This window comes from Nicotiana attenuata, unplaced genomic scaffold, assembly GCF_001879085.1.
Source record: "Nicotiana attenuata strain UT unplaced genomic scaffold, NIATTr2, whole genome shotgun sequence".
In the NCBI taxonomy this organism is placed as follows: domain Eukaryota; kingdom Viridiplantae; phylum Streptophyta; class Magnoliopsida; order Solanales; family Solanaceae; genus Nicotiana; species Nicotiana attenuata.
In genome coordinates this window covers 896373-911371 of record NW_017670324.1, presented here as the reverse complement: position 1 = coordinate 911371, position 14999 = coordinate 896373, and the positions used below count along the sequence as shown (strand labels likewise).

Here is a 14999-nt window from a genome sequence, read left to right as displayed (position 1 = left end):
CTGTGCTCCTCCCCCAGCCTGGGATGTGGCTGCATCGAGGGGAAGCAACCCCGCCTGAGCCAAGGTGGTGTACATGCTCATGAACTGAGCCAAAGTCTCCTGGAGCGCTGGAGTAGTAGTGGCAGTAGTAGGTGTGCCAGGTGCTTGGGCTCCGGCTGGATCTGCTGGTGGTACCTCGGCGGCAGCTTGCGCAGGTGCTCTGGCTGTACCACGTGCGCGTCCTCGGCCTCTCCCCCGGCCCCGGCCTCGGACGGATGCAGTAGGGGGCGCGGGTGCCTGATCATCTCGAGTGGCACGTGTCCTCACCATCTGTGAGAGAATAGAAGTCAGAAGTTTAGAATTGATGTCAAAATATCGCACGACAAGGAATACAATTGAAAAGAAGATTTTTCCTAAACGGTTGCATAGCCCCTCGTAGATAAGTACAGACGTCTCCGTACCGATCAGCGAGATTCTAATAAACCGGCCTGTGTTCCGTGACTCCTATGAACCTAGAGCTCTGATACCAACTTGTCACGACCCTAGTTTACCAACCGTGAACATGTCATAATGGCACCTGGTCCCCATGACCAGGTAAGCCTAACATTTGCGGAAATATATTAATTGCGGAAAAATAGAGAAAATCAATTCAAATATCTAAAGGAAACTGTACTCAATGCCGCTTAGCAAGTACAACTCAATATCACAAGTCTAAAAGAATTCCCAAAACCCGAAAACTCACGGGCAACACAGGCTACAGAAGTGTATAGTAAAGGTTCCAAACTCCAGAGTTTCACAACCGAAAGAAGGAAAACTAAGTACTAAAGATAGAATAAGAGGGAGACTCGTCGGTCTGCGGACGCAGCAGATCTACCTCAAAGTCTCCGTAGTCCTCCTGCCTCACTGATAGTGCGCCTGAGTAGAGGTACCTGGATGATCTGCACATGAAAAAAAACATGCGCAGGAAGGGCATGAGTACACCACAGCGGTACTCAGTAAGTGCCAAGCCTAACCTCGGTTGGGTGGTGACGAGGAAGGTCAGGGCCATACTGAGACAAAATATAGTAATAACAATAATTAACAGGATGATAATCTGACAGAAATAATAAATACAGCAGTGTAATAAGAAAGGTTAAACAAGGCAATAGCAAATACACAAGAACGAAACAACCACAGAATAAGTACAGCTCAACACCAATGGTAACAATGAGGATCTCCCAGGATACCGTCCTGTAGTCCTTTTCTCAACTGTCCAGTGGATCTCCCGGGATACCGTCCCGTAGTCCATCATAAGTGTATATCCGAAGGATCTTCCGGGATACCGTCCCGTAGTCCAACTATCAATGTGCAGGGGGATCTATCGGGAATCTAACCCGCAGTCCAAAGTAAAAGTGCAGGGGGGATCTACCGGGAATCGAACCCGTAGTCCCAAAGTAAACAAACAGGGAAGGGGGAGCTACCGGAATCCCACATCCGTAGTCCCAATGTAAGTGCGCAGTCACAACCAGAAGGTACACGAAAACGAAGTAGAAAAGACAAGCAACAGGTAGTACTGGCCTAGCATGCTTCACGTAGTACAGTTAAGGCAACTTAAGCAATTAGGCAAGTTAAATCAACTAATCATGCTTTCCTAATCTAGCACAGGTTATAATTGCAAGTAGAATAAAGCAAAATGAAAGGAACTAAATCTCAATATCTTAAGAAAACCGGGTTTCCAACAATTTGCTCAAGTACACGCCCGTCACCTCGCGTACAAGGCACTCAAATCAACAAATAACAAATCCTAAGGGGAAAGGTCCCCCACACAAGGTTAGATAAGCCATTTACCTCGAACCGGCTCAATATCAATAGAAACCACGCCTTTGCCACGAGTATCCGACTCCAAATGGCCCAAATCTATTCAATTCAATTACATATCATAAATAATATTGCAAACAACTGATTCCACTATTAAATTTAAGGCTATGGCGCGAAAATAGGTAAAATGACCAAAATGCCCCTCCAGCCATCATCTCGGAATCGAATAATTTTTGCATTTTCAGAACCCACGTACTCTCACGAGTCTAACCATATAAAAGTCTCCCAAATCCGAGGTCAAATGCCCCCTCAAAACCCCATAGTTAGGTCTAAGAAGTTTACCCACTTCCCATTCAAAAACACGAAATTAAAGGGTGAATTTGCGATTAGATTAATGGGTTTTAGTCATAAGAGAGTAGAGAATCGTTACCCGGTGATTGCCCTTGAAAAACCCTTGAAATTGCTCCCAAATCCGAGCTCCCAAGCTTGAGTTTTGATAAAAGTGGCAAAACCTCGTTTTTGAAATGTTAAGTACTGTTCAGGAGTCTAAAGCATCGCGAACGCGATAGGAAGCACGCGTTCGTGAAGAAGGAAAATATCAGGGCCCAAAAATGCCCTTCGCGATCGCGAAGGGAGGAGCGCGAACGCGAAGGCCAGGGGATCAAGAACTACGCGAACGCGACAAGGCTTACGCGAACGCAATGGAGGAAGAGTGAAGGCTACGCGGACGCGGGTGGAGTCGTACTTGCGAACGGCCGAAGGACGGAAGGGTACCCCCCGTCCCGTTCCCACGACCGTTACACTACGCCGACGACGGCGGAGTGGCGTCGGAGCCGGAGTGAGNGGAGAGGACGTACGTACCTACGTCCGAACGACCGGTCGGCGGTCCTTCGGTCGTACNGAATTCGTGATTAGATTAGCGGGTTATAAGCAAAAAGGAGTTTAGAATCATTACCCAATCATTGCCTCCGAAAAACCCTTGAAATTGCTCCAAATCCGAGCTCCCAAGCTTGTGTTTTGATAAAAATGGCTAACCCTCGGTTTTGAATTGTTTATAACTGCCCAGGTATTTGTTCAATGCGATCGCAGGAATTGGGCTGCGATAGCGAAGAGTAAAGTTAAAAGGCTCCTGAAAATGGTCTATGCGGACGCATCCCAAGCCATGCGATCGCAGAGGAGAAGGAAACAGAGCTATGCGATCGCGAACTGGGCCACGCGATCGCGAAGAGGAAATAGCAATGAGGCACCAGCTCCTAAGTTCTACTATGCGAACGCGCGAGTGCATTTGCGAACGCGAAGAAGGGGGAAACTGGCTTCTGCGATCGCGAACCATATACTGCGATCGCGTAGAACAAAAATATCACCCTCCGAATTTATACTATGCGATCGCGGAAGAAATGATGCGATCGCAGAGAAGGGAAATGGTCTACAACAGCTGAAGCAAAAACTGCAACTTTGAACAACACAAAAAATGCCCCGTTGAGCATCCGAAACACACCCGAGGCCCCCGGGACCTCAACCAAACCTACGGACATATCCCATAACATCATTCAAACTTGTACCAATCCTTAAACCACTCTAAACAACGCCGGAAGCACGAATTAATCAAAGATTCAAGCCTAAGAACTTCAAATTCCAGCAAAACACACTTTCGATCAAAAACCTAACCAAACCTCGTCCGATTGACCTGAAATTTTGCACACACTTCCTAAATGACGTGACGGAGCTACAGCAACTCCCGGAATTCCATTCCGACCCTCGGATCAAAAATTCACTATCGGACCGGAAACTTCAAAAATTCCAACTTTGGCATTTCAAGCCTAAATGAGCTACGGGCTTCCAAAAAGCATTTCGAACACGCTCCCAACCCCGAAATCACCTAACGGAGCTAACGGAACCATCGGATTTCCATTCCGAGGTCGTCTTCACACTGTTCCGATTACGGACCATTTTTCAACACTTAAGTTCTCATTTAGGGACTAAGTGTCCCAAAACTCTCAAAAACTCAACACCGAACGTCCCAGCAAACCAAAATAGCAGAAATGAACTTAGGGGAAGCAGTTAATGGGGGATCGGGGAGTAAATTCCAAAAACGACCGGCCGGGTCGTTATAGTCTTGCCTTTCATTAGTAGTTTGCATCACCTGTGAGGTTAGACCAGGATCGTTGATGTGTGGTATATCCAATGCTTGTCTTTGTTGCCATATTGCCTTCACTGCTTTTGGTTTCTGCTGCTTCTCCTTGATAGGAAGCTCAACTTGCTTCTGTTTCAAGTCTGCCTGAACTTGTATGTGATTGTTCTGATTGATTATTGGTTCCTGTTGGTAGTTATGTCCAACTTGAAGGCAAATGTGAAAGTATAATGGTTTCCAATCATACTCAATTGGTTGACTGAACATCTTTCCATCTGGGTCCTACACTTCGAAACTTGCTGGCAAATCCTTTGTGACATCCATTTCCACTAGGATCCTAGTATATGATATGCGATTCGCCCCTGACGTATAAGCATCAGTGAACAGAGGTCTACCCAGTCCACTTCCTATTCTACTAAGTGCCTTCTAAGCAATTTAAAGGTAGGTTAGGTAGTTAAACCCACAAGGGAATGGTATGCAGAACTTCATCTCCTAGGTTAAATTCAGGTGACCATGGTTTAACAATTACAGCATAAGGCCTTGAGTACAAAACTGCATCCCTATCTTCTAGATTAGCAAACCGGATGACAAAGTAATCGGCTTTGTGATATACCTTTGATTTTGCAGCAAAGTTCAAGTTCATTGCAATGAATCTTCCCACAACTCCAATTGACGGAGATTTGCCCAACTCATATAGGATCAGCGCCCCATTCCATGTCTCTTGTTCTTCCGCGAGCTCTTCCTTTTGCAATTGGACTACCGTTCCCCATCAATCATCACTGGTGGAATGTATGTTAAGCTCATTCCCTTCACTGCCAATTTGTTACCAGTTAGGAGATTCGCCCATGTTTCCCCTCTAATTTTAGCGAACTATTCGGAGGGTTGATAGTGTCCGCTTTTTGATTTTCAATAGCCTCTGATTTTTCCACCACCGTCGCTTTGAGCTCCCCCACCCCCCTCCCATTCATAGGGTTCTCCCCACATTGAGATCTAGTTGGGATTCCTCCGCCGGACTGGCTAGGCACAATAGTCGATATGCTTCATACTACGGGACTCTGATATAGTGTTTTCAATGGTTGACTTGATGGATTTTCCCCCATAGGGCTCAACTTGGGGGTTTTGACTGCCGGTACCATCATCAGAGAGACTATATTAGCCACTAATCGTAGCTTGTCTGTCGTCTGGTTCTTATTTCCATTTCGTGCTGGCCTTCCTGTTGTAATTTTCGATCGTCGGTGTCGGTAGTACACCTTATCTGACGCTAGAGAGAGAAAGCTAGAGAGAAGCTAGAGAAAATTAACTTCTTGTTATTCCTCTTGCTATTTATGCTATATTTACTCTACGTATTTGTTATGTTATTCATCAAAGTCTACCAGGTTGTGTATGATTTTGCTTTTCAGGAATTTCTCTACCAGAGTAGAGTTTATGCTATATTTACTATATATATCTCTTAAGTTGTTCATCGAAGTTTACCCGATTGACATAATTTTTGTATGTTGTTTTAACAAAGTATTTTTCGAATTTGCTGCTTCAAGTTCGATTAAGCCATCTCAAGTTTGCTCTAAATGATTTCAAATTTCAAACTGAGCTTTCAAATAGTAACACAAACAATCTCCAATCGCCAATTTAGTCAAACAATATCAAATCAAAAAGACCCATTTTGTCTTCTTCAATATTTTATAAGGTCCAAGAATGGAACTTTGAGCTTTTTAAAGTAAATCATTAAATCGTTGTTTGAATATAAGCATGAATTATGAACTTTCAAATGATTTTAATAAATAATGGATCATTAACCTTCTACTTTTCACCATCAAACAAGAACTTTAAGCTTTAAATATTAAAAATTATGACGTTCAAGTAAAAAATAGAGATATTTTACTAAGTAAAAAACATAAATATTCCACCAAAACTAATCCCGTTGGGATACATGCCGTTCAATTTTTTGCTGGTCATATGAAACAGAAAAAAGAAAAAGTGGGTTGCAGCTAAATCAAATTGCTCCATATTCCTTCCCTCGAATTTTAAAAAAAAGAAGGAAAAAAGGAAATTATAATAATTCTATCCTGAAAGTAAAAACCCCTTATCCCCAGCAAGGTAGCAACAGAACATCAGAAAGGATGATGAGCCTCTCCATAGCCTCGCCTTCTGGTGCTACCTTCACTCCGAAAATTAACCTCTCCAAGTCCTCCTTCCATGGCATTCGAATTGCTCAAGCCTCTCCGGTGCGTGCACCAAGCGCGTCCGCAATCAGGACCACTCACTCTTGTTCGTCTTTGGTGGTGAAAATGGCAAAGAGGGAAGAGGAATTGAAGGAAATTAGAACCAAAAGTACTGAAGAGCTTCAGGAAGAGATTGTAGACCTCAAAGGAGAGCTATTCATGCTTCGTCTTCAGAGGTCGGCGAGAAATGAGTTTAAGTCCAGCGAGTTTCTTCGAATGCGCAAAAGGGTACTCTCCACGTTTCTCTAATTTTGCTATATATTTAATTTTTATTTCCGCCTTTCTGTGTAGTACTTATTATTTAGGTGTATATCTGAGTGAAACCTGAATCAAATTTTAAATAAATCAGTTCAAAGATTTGGACATACATTTGCTTTGTGTCTTACAGCAAGTACTGAAAATAGCTGGGGGACATAATATTTGCCTATGATTAAGCAAAGACGAGTAAGTGTCACTGGTAAAATTCTACTGCAAAAATAGGGAATAGTTCTTGGATATGGATTTCTATACTGGTGCCTAATCAATGCCGTAAGTAACTTATTCTGTCTATAATTCACTATAATGATTTAGCTCAAAATTCTTTGGTCTACATTTGCCCACATGGCTTTGGTGTAATAGTAAGAGCACAACATGTGAGGTGTGGGTTAGGGGCGCGTTACGGGTTCGAACCCTTGCTACAAACAAAAACCTGGTATTTAAGTGGAGAAGGGTAGAGGTTTCGAACCGTGCTCCACTCTCCCTCGAGGATTTCTCGGTTTTAAAAAGTGTTCTTTGGATGACATTTACAGGATTTGGAGTCTTAAGGCTACGAGCATTTTAGACAATTAACTCGGTGAAGTAGAGCTTCACAAGCTGCTTGTGTTTGGTCTAGAGATAGTGCTAAAAATTTCTGACTGATAGTTGCATTGTGGCATTAGACTACCTCCTAGGGGAAACAATTACTCATCTGTTTGTGTTTGCTTAAGCTATTCTAAGAAACTTAGTTGGCTGTTGATGTTCCTATAAATTTCACAATGTTATGAAACCGCTGCATCTTGTAGTGTAGTCTTAATTTAATTTTATTTTTTTGGTAAGTAGCTGTGAGTCTAACTTAAGATGAAAGTAAATTTGAATTCCATCTATTTACTCAATACAATTAATTCATAATTTATGTGAGACAACAACAGAATTTTCTATCTCAACAGATTCATTCAGCCAGAGCAGATGGCCACAATCAGTAGCTTAACCAGCTTAAGGGGGTTTCAATGTTGTTCAAAAACTTGTCTTAAATGTTTGTACCAATATGTATTATGCGTTATTTCCTATTCTTTTTTGACATTACTCATGAATGTATAATCATGTTCGTTTTCCCATTTCCTGTACTTTAGAAATTGCAGGTTACTTTTCTTCATAGATTTACTTCTTGGTCTGATTTTCTTCACTTTGATGTGGGTTTACACAATTTTTTAGATTGCTAGGATGCTTACGGTTAAACGGGAGAGAGAGCTTGAAGAAGGGATTAACAAGAGGATATCCAGGAAGCTTGACCGGAAATGGAAGAAAAGCATTGTCCCTAGACCACCTCCCTCTTTGAAGAAGCTACAAGAGGAGGAGGCAGCAGCAGAAGCTAAGGAATCTGCCTGATTTTAAGACACTTAAATCAGCAGGCAAATGTTATATTTTCTTTCTGGATTCTCCTCTTGCTTCCCCGTACATATGGTTTATAACTGCTCCTGAGTTTTTTTATCAAAACCAACTTAAGTTGCGATCATTCTTAGTATGTTCTCAATCACCGAGGATGGTGTCATTTTGCTTTCCGCACCTGAATGGTGAAATCTGTTTATGTTTCTACCAAGTTCTCTTAATTTCATTTTTCTGAAACTCCAATTATGGCTTCCACGAAATATCAGCTAGAAGATTCCTGTAATCTGAACTATTTCACCCTCTGGGGAAGAACAAGTAGCAAAATACAAGGCTGGGCTGAAGAAAACTTCACTTAACTCTAAGCAAAGACAGTCTGGCGAAAAGACTAATATCCGCTCTGTCAAAGTTGATTTAACTTCACTAGAAAGATTATATGTTGGTGGCTAATATGGATGTGTTTCTCACTTTATAAGTAAGAAATAAGTGTTTCAAATAGGGAATAAATGGCAAAGTTGGCTTAAACTTTAGAATTAGAAATATGAAGTAGATTCTAGACCTTATGCTGCTATAGGAAATTGGGCAATAGTTAAAAACTGTTTCTTTGTGGAACTGTTCTTCACTTATGGGAAGGAAATAGTGGTACATCCCTTTATTTAATTTCCTTGATGCATTCGTGCTCAAGTATTGATTTATATTTCTGAAATTGTATAGTTTCTTTTTCTCATATTCTGCTTTAATTATGCAGATAAGATGCTCCATACATAGTTTCTATAGCCTTCTTCATTCCGTTTTAGTTGGATACAGGGTTTTTTCTCCTGGATAGATTGCAACCTAGATATGAATCAAACATGTCAACAGTTAATGCTCCATCAACTGCCCTCCTCTTTCACTCTCTGTTTCGTGCTTCTTCATAACTAAGTTGGCTTAACACTAGTACTGCAATTGCTTTTGTTTAATGCAGATGTCTTTGGGTTATTGAAATATGGAAAACGTAATACTATGCAGATTGTTATGTTGTTTGCTCGGATTGTGGTAACCTGTCCATGGAATATTATCATTTAAAGAAGGTTACCTTTCTATAAAGTCAAATGTCTGACCACAAACCACTAGCACCTGACTATTGGCTCAGAGATGATGTTGGGTTAGGACCATCCATCTTAACAAAGAGGAAAATGGTGGTGGATCTTTCAAATTTGCCTCATTCTTTTCTCAATAATCACCTTCATTCTGAATAATGGATGAGAAATCTCAATGATATAGTAGAATCAATAACATTTAACCAGTCCTAAAAGGACTTATGTGCAACATTGCATAGTTCAAGTAAATGGCTCTGATTTAGACAAAGTGATAATAGAATACAACTCAAGCATCAAGATACAAAAGCATGTATCTACTTCTCGAAAAAGAAGGCACCAAAGTGTGATTCATTCCGGAGTTTTATGTTTAACACAAACTTTGACCTGTTTTACTCAGACAAGTAAAGTGAAAGAAAAAAGATGTCATTCTAGTATTGTGTGTCGGACGAGTCACCAAAAATGCCTCCCAGGATTGAAGATCCCTCATTTCCATCACCATTATTACCACCACCTATGATTCCCTGCATGAAAGTTTGACCAACTTGCTGAGCAGCACCTTCTACAAGTCCTTGAATTGCAGCATTCATCAAACCATTCCCGAAACCATTGTTTGCCCCTGGAGGCTGCATATACTGGTTTGGCCTTACTTGTCCTTGCATTATAGGAGGCTGCTGGAACTGTTGCTGGGGAATTGCACTTGTACTAGCACTATGAAACAACTGGTTTGGCCTCACTTGGCCTACACCCAAAGGAGCCTGCATGTATTGATTTGGCCTTGCTTGTGTACCCAAAGTTGGCTGCTGGAATTGGTTAGTGGCTCCCGGGAATGAATGGTTGTGCTGGAGGGCAGTTGGCTGTGAAGCGGGTGCTTGAACTACCTGTCTAGGGGCAGCAGTTGAACAATCTAAATGAACATCAAACTCACAAGCGGGGCATCTATAAAGCCACTGCTTTCTTCCAATCTTGCGGCATACATCACAAGAGAAGCCTTTGGCACCAGTATAAGGATTTTTGAAGGTGAGTTCCAGCAAGCATTGGTGCAATTGATGTGTGATTTTGAGTGGTCTAGTTGCACAGATCACATGAAGATCAAACTCACAGTTACCACAGTGGTAGCTGAAGCCGTCTCCACGGTGGTTGCAGGCATCACAGTTGAATCGGCCGCCAGGGTACTTGGATGTGGGGAGGAGGTTGAGAGGGTGGTTGGGGTGGGAGGGGTGAGTAATCAGCTGTGGGAATTTGGCACAGCTCAAATGAAGAGTGAAGTTGCTAGGCTTACATATGTACATTTGGCCTAGTGGTGGGAGTCTGCATCCTGAACAAGGGCTTAGATCTTGGAGTCGGATGCATAGCTCTAATTCATGTGGATGACTGAAGTGTCTGAAGCTTGGTGTTGGATCATTGTTCAATTTCACCCTTCCCATCTTCTTGCGCTTTCTTCTTCTTTTTTCCTATTCTCCCTCTTATTATTCTGACTTGGGAGTTTTAAATTTTATAAAATGAAGTTATGAGGGGATGAACTATAGCTAAAGACAGATTGGCTGCTAGTTGACTTTAAAAAATTTGTGATCAAGTCAACGTCCAACACGGTATTTGTCACTGATTAGGATCTGTGGTTATGCAAACAGCGTTGATTGATTCTTCTTTGACTAATTCTTTTAGGCGTTTACTTCTAATTTTCAGTGGGTGTAGGGTAGGGGTGTTCGTCGGTCGGTACGGTACGGTATTTAGACATTTCTGTACAGTATTTTTGGTATTCGGTTTCTTAAAATGCAATACCAATACCGTACCTAATTAAATTCGGTATGGTTCGGTTTTTCTCCTTTCGGTTTCAGTTTATTCGGTTTTGGTAACTTCGGTTTATTCGGTTCGAATACTAACTAGTGCATAGAGTCATAGACCGTAATATTCTAAATTAACGTACTCAAAAGTACAAAACTAAAAACATTTGTTGACAAAAGTTTTGTCCAAAACTAGCAAATACCAACTTAGAGAGAGAAAACTGTACATAAAAGAATAAGTTTGATCATTAGAAATGTCTTGTTACTTGCTTAGAGTTAATTGATGAACTTAGATAATAAAGAAAACTAAAATTTTAGATTTTTATATTTATGTTATAACTAATAATATGTGTAATGTGTAATATAATATATATTTCGGTACGGTATCGGTATTTCGGTATTTCATTTTAAAATACCAAATACCATACCTAATACCAATATTTTTTAAAACTTAAACCAAATACCAAAATATCGAATACCAAATACTAAATTTTTTGGTTTCAGTACGGTAATTCTGTATTTACCAAATTATGCACCGCCCTAGTGTAGGGGATGGTTGGTGGCTCTCTAGCTTCTTCATTAAGAATACGATACATTAAAAGCATGTTTATCCATGCTCAGTTTCAGAAAATGTTATTAGGAGAAAAGAAAAATAATTTGATGGGTTTATGAAAAGGGGATAACGAGGATGTGTTGGCCAATTATATTAACATTCTTATTCTTATCTGGAAATCTTTTGACTTCAGCTGCAATAAATTAGATCTTTCTCTTTCAAATATACTACCACATAACATTAAAACTAAATTGAGTTTGGACCCAGAAACCACCAACAATGTTGTAGAAGTGAGCTGAGGAGCAACTTCATCACAACTTGCTGGAATGTTAAAGCTCAATAGTTTACTATGATACAACTTCTGTAACTGACTTGACCTTTTCTTCATTCATTCAATATTGAAAAATGGATTTCTTGCAAAAGTATTGGAAACTCAAAGTAAAAAAGAAATAAAAAGGAACATTGGTGGGTAGAATTACATGGACCTATATTAGTGGGATATCACACGTATATAATAGAATAGTCAAGGTACGCACGTGGTTTATACCGAAAAAAAAAAGGAAAAGGTGAACCGCATCCAAGGGTATGGTCTAGCGATTAATAAAGCATGTGAAAATCATGAGAGATACTCCACCAAGTTGCTTTTACTTAGGGGTGTTCATAAAAACCGAAAACCGAGCCAAACTGAAAACTAAATCAAACCAATAAAAAAGCGATACTTTTTTTTGATTTGGTTTGGTTTTGAATTTTAAAAAATCGATCAAATTTGATTTGGTTATGGTTTTAATCAAGAACTAACCAAAAACCCCGAACCAAACTAACAATAGAAGTAGCTATTTAAAATTTATTATTACACCGTATATAGTTTTGTACAGAGTTTCTAAATCTCTATGGTACGTGTTAATCGTTTGTATTTTTAGTCTAGTTCTTTGCATTTATGTTATAGTTTGATTGGTAGTTTTCTTTTACTAAGTACAAGAATCTATTTCATGTTAAAAATAATCGATTTTTAATTGAGTCCCTAAATTTTTCATCACTATTTGATTCAATTAGCACCAATATATCTTGGTAAATGATAAATTTTTAAAGAGTAATTGGTCTTATAGTATTACGTTGAAAATGTAGTCGTCAGAATATGTGTTTAGTAGTGCATGTATGTCTCATATTAAGGAAAACCCAATAAATAACCAGAAAAAAAAAAGACAAAAACCGGCATAAACCAAATCGATGAAAAGTTGACTTAATTGGTTTGGTTTGATTCCAATATTCGAAAAAGCAACATACTTGATTTGGTTTCTTTTTACGAAAAAACGGATCCAAATTGAACCAGGAACACCCTATTTCTACTAGTCATACGTTTTCCAGCAGAAATTAAGGGTCGTCATATACTTATTAATTAGATACTAGTAATAGGTACAAGAAAGTAACTCGTTGAATATCTAAAAAATTTGCAGTATAAAATTATTGATTTTTTTTTTTTAAATCAAAAGCCGCCATTGTGGTGAGAGGTTAGGTATAAAGTATAAACCCTACCCGTCTATAAGCCTACTAATAAACCAGTAATGAAATACAAGAAGGAGAGGGATTGTAATTCTAATTTTCTCTGAAGTTACACTGTGGATGAATATAATCATCCTAGGCGTGTTCATAAAAATCCGAAAAATCGAACCAAACCGAAAACCAAACCAAACCAAACCGATAAAAAAAACCGATACTTTTTGGTTTGATTTGGTTTGGTTTTGGTTTTGAATTTTAAAAACCGATCAAATTTGGTTTGGTTTTGGTTTTAATAAAAAAAAACCAAAAAAAAACCGAACCAAACAAACTATAGGAGTAGCTATTTCAAATTAATTATTACACCTATATATATTTATATTTTTATACAAAGTTTCAAAATTTTTATGGTGAATGTTAATCGTTTGCACTTTTAGTACAGTTTTTTACCTTTATATTCTAGTTTGATTGGTAGTTTTCTTTTGTTAAGTGTAAGAATCCATTTCATGTTAAAAAAAATATATTTTTAATTGAGTCCTTAAATTATTCATCACTATTTGATTCAATTACCATCAATATATTTTAGTAATTAATAGATTTCTCAAAGGGCAATTGATTCGATAGTGTTAGGTTGAAAATGTGGTCGCCGGGATATGTGTTTGGTAGTGTATGTCTTATATTTAAGAAAAAGCCGACAAATAACCGAAAAAACCGTAAACCCGACAAAACCCGACATAAACCGAATTGAGAAAAAACCGACTTAATTGGTTTGGTTTGGTTCTAATATTTAAAAAATCGACTTACTTCGTTTGATTTCTTTTTAGGGGAAAACCGATCCAAACCGAACCATGAACACCCCTATAATCATCTCTTTACAAAAAAGATGGTTCCCATAATTTCCGAATGGTAGAAATTAGTGTCATGTGGTATATTCTGATTCCTTATATCATGTAACTGTTAAACAATATTATTTACTATTTGGACAACAATTAAATTTGTACGCGGTTTTAAGGATACGTGATTTGATTCAACACAAATAATTAAGAATATTAGATAGATGAATTAAAGACGAAATAAATGATCAAACCAATTGAAATGTTATGGCCAAACCTGAACTTAGATCGAACAGCGACCTCAACCTCAGTTCGAGCCCAATCGTGAATGAAGAACATCATAAGTGAACAAGAACTTTAACAATAGCTAAAAGGCAAAAAATAAACTTGTATTACTTTGATTTGCGTGTTACAGTGTGTCCAAGAAAAGAAAAACCTCTCATTTATATAGTAGGAGAGTTTTAGTCCTAATAGAAGTCTAAAAAAGGTAAAAATCTTCTTTTCCCAGTAATTGTTGATCCACAATCCACATCAAGCGAGATTCGCGTTGTGATATCCAATTGAGGGAGTATCATGGCCCTCTATCCGCCATGCACAACCGTTCATCGTGTCTCCCGAGGTACATAACTTATTACTTGGCCAGTGGTGCGTTGCTTTGCCACATTCGATGATGGATACATCGTACGCTCCCCCTGGATCTCGATACGAAGGGTCTCAGACCTGGATTACAATCTCGTGGATCCGTGTTCTCCCCTCGTTTCCTTGTCGGAAAATCGAGGTAGGCTTTTACCCCCGATTTTACCCGTACACGGATAGTCCCCTCGCTTTCTAGAGAGTAGGTTTGCCGAAATGACGAGAAGTGATAAATGGACCTCAGTTCCTTCCTTTGCACGTTCCAACCGAAATGACGGGCCAACAAAACGACTGATCAGTCGCGTCGTTCTGACTTTGGACACGTGTCAGCCGCCGGTTGACTGTCCTAAAATGCGAAACGTCGCGTATTGATTGTTCTTCCTTTATAAAGGCTCCGACCCTTCTTCACTTCTTTCACTTTCCGATTCCAAAACTTACCCTTGAATTCTCTAATTGCTTTTAACTCCTTCAAATCTTCATACATTCCCCTTAAACCTTCATATCTTCATCTTTAATCCTCATACATTCCCTTTAGATCTTCAAACCAGACCTTCATACCTTCATCCCATCTTCAAATCTTCATATTTTTTCTTCAAACCTTCATATTTCCCAGATTACGATGGCAAAAACTTCCAAGCTAGTGCCTCAACAAACTGCTCCTTCATCTTCCAACCCGACCACAGATGCCGAGGTGGCCATTCCCAAGGCGGCTCAAGAGCCCCCCTTGAAGAGCTTTGTACCTGGGGGTTGCTCTATCGGGAACAATTTCAACGTCGTGAAGGCCTCTAGTCAACAAGACTAGGCGAGGGAGCATGGAGATACATATGCTCCGTTACTGAGGAAACACTTCCCATAATCCGGGAGGACTGTAATGGGAGGG

General features: G+C 39.7%; 2 protein-coding genes across 2 annotated transcripts; one reads left to right on the top strand and one right to left on the bottom strand.

Annotated features, from left to right (window-relative positions):
• Positions 1-5942: 5942 nt before the first annotated feature.
• LOC109237876 (50S ribosomal protein L29, chloroplastic-like) lies at positions 5943-7960 on the top strand. The gene is made up of 2 exons (XM_019404270.1): positions 5943-6354; positions 7576-7960. Exons 1-2 carry the CDS (start codon positions 6025-6027, stop codon positions 7747-7749), a joined length of 504 nt encoding a protein of 167 aa, XP_019259815.1. The 5' UTR covers positions 5943-6024; the 3' UTR covers positions 7750-7960.
• A 1039-nt stretch (positions 7961-8999) lies between these two features.
• On the bottom strand, positions 9000-10352 carry LOC109237875. Its single transcript, XM_019404269.1, has one exon. The coding sequence runs from the start codon at positions 10247-10249 to the stop codon at positions 9254-9256; it is 996 nt and encodes a 331-aa protein (XP_019259814.1). The 5' UTR covers positions 10250-10352; the 3' UTR covers positions 9000-9253.
• Positions 10353-14999: the final 4647 nt, after the last annotated feature.

What these genes read in the sequence shown, in the direction of transcription:
- LOC109237876 (XM_019404270.1), top strand. Translation starts at nt 6,025, where the DNA reads ATGATGAGCCTCTCCATAGCCTCGCCTTCTGGTGCTACCTTCACTCCG. An exon ending in TTCTTCGAATGCGCAAAAGG is followed by an intron (nt 6,355 to 7,575) that starts GTACTCTCCACG and finishes ACAATTTTTTAG; the next exon opens with ATTGCTAGGATGCTTACGGT.
- LOC109237875 (XM_019404269.1), bottom strand. Translation starts at nt 10,249, where the DNA reads ATGGGAAGGGTGAAATTGAACAATGATCCAACACCAAGCTTCAGACAC.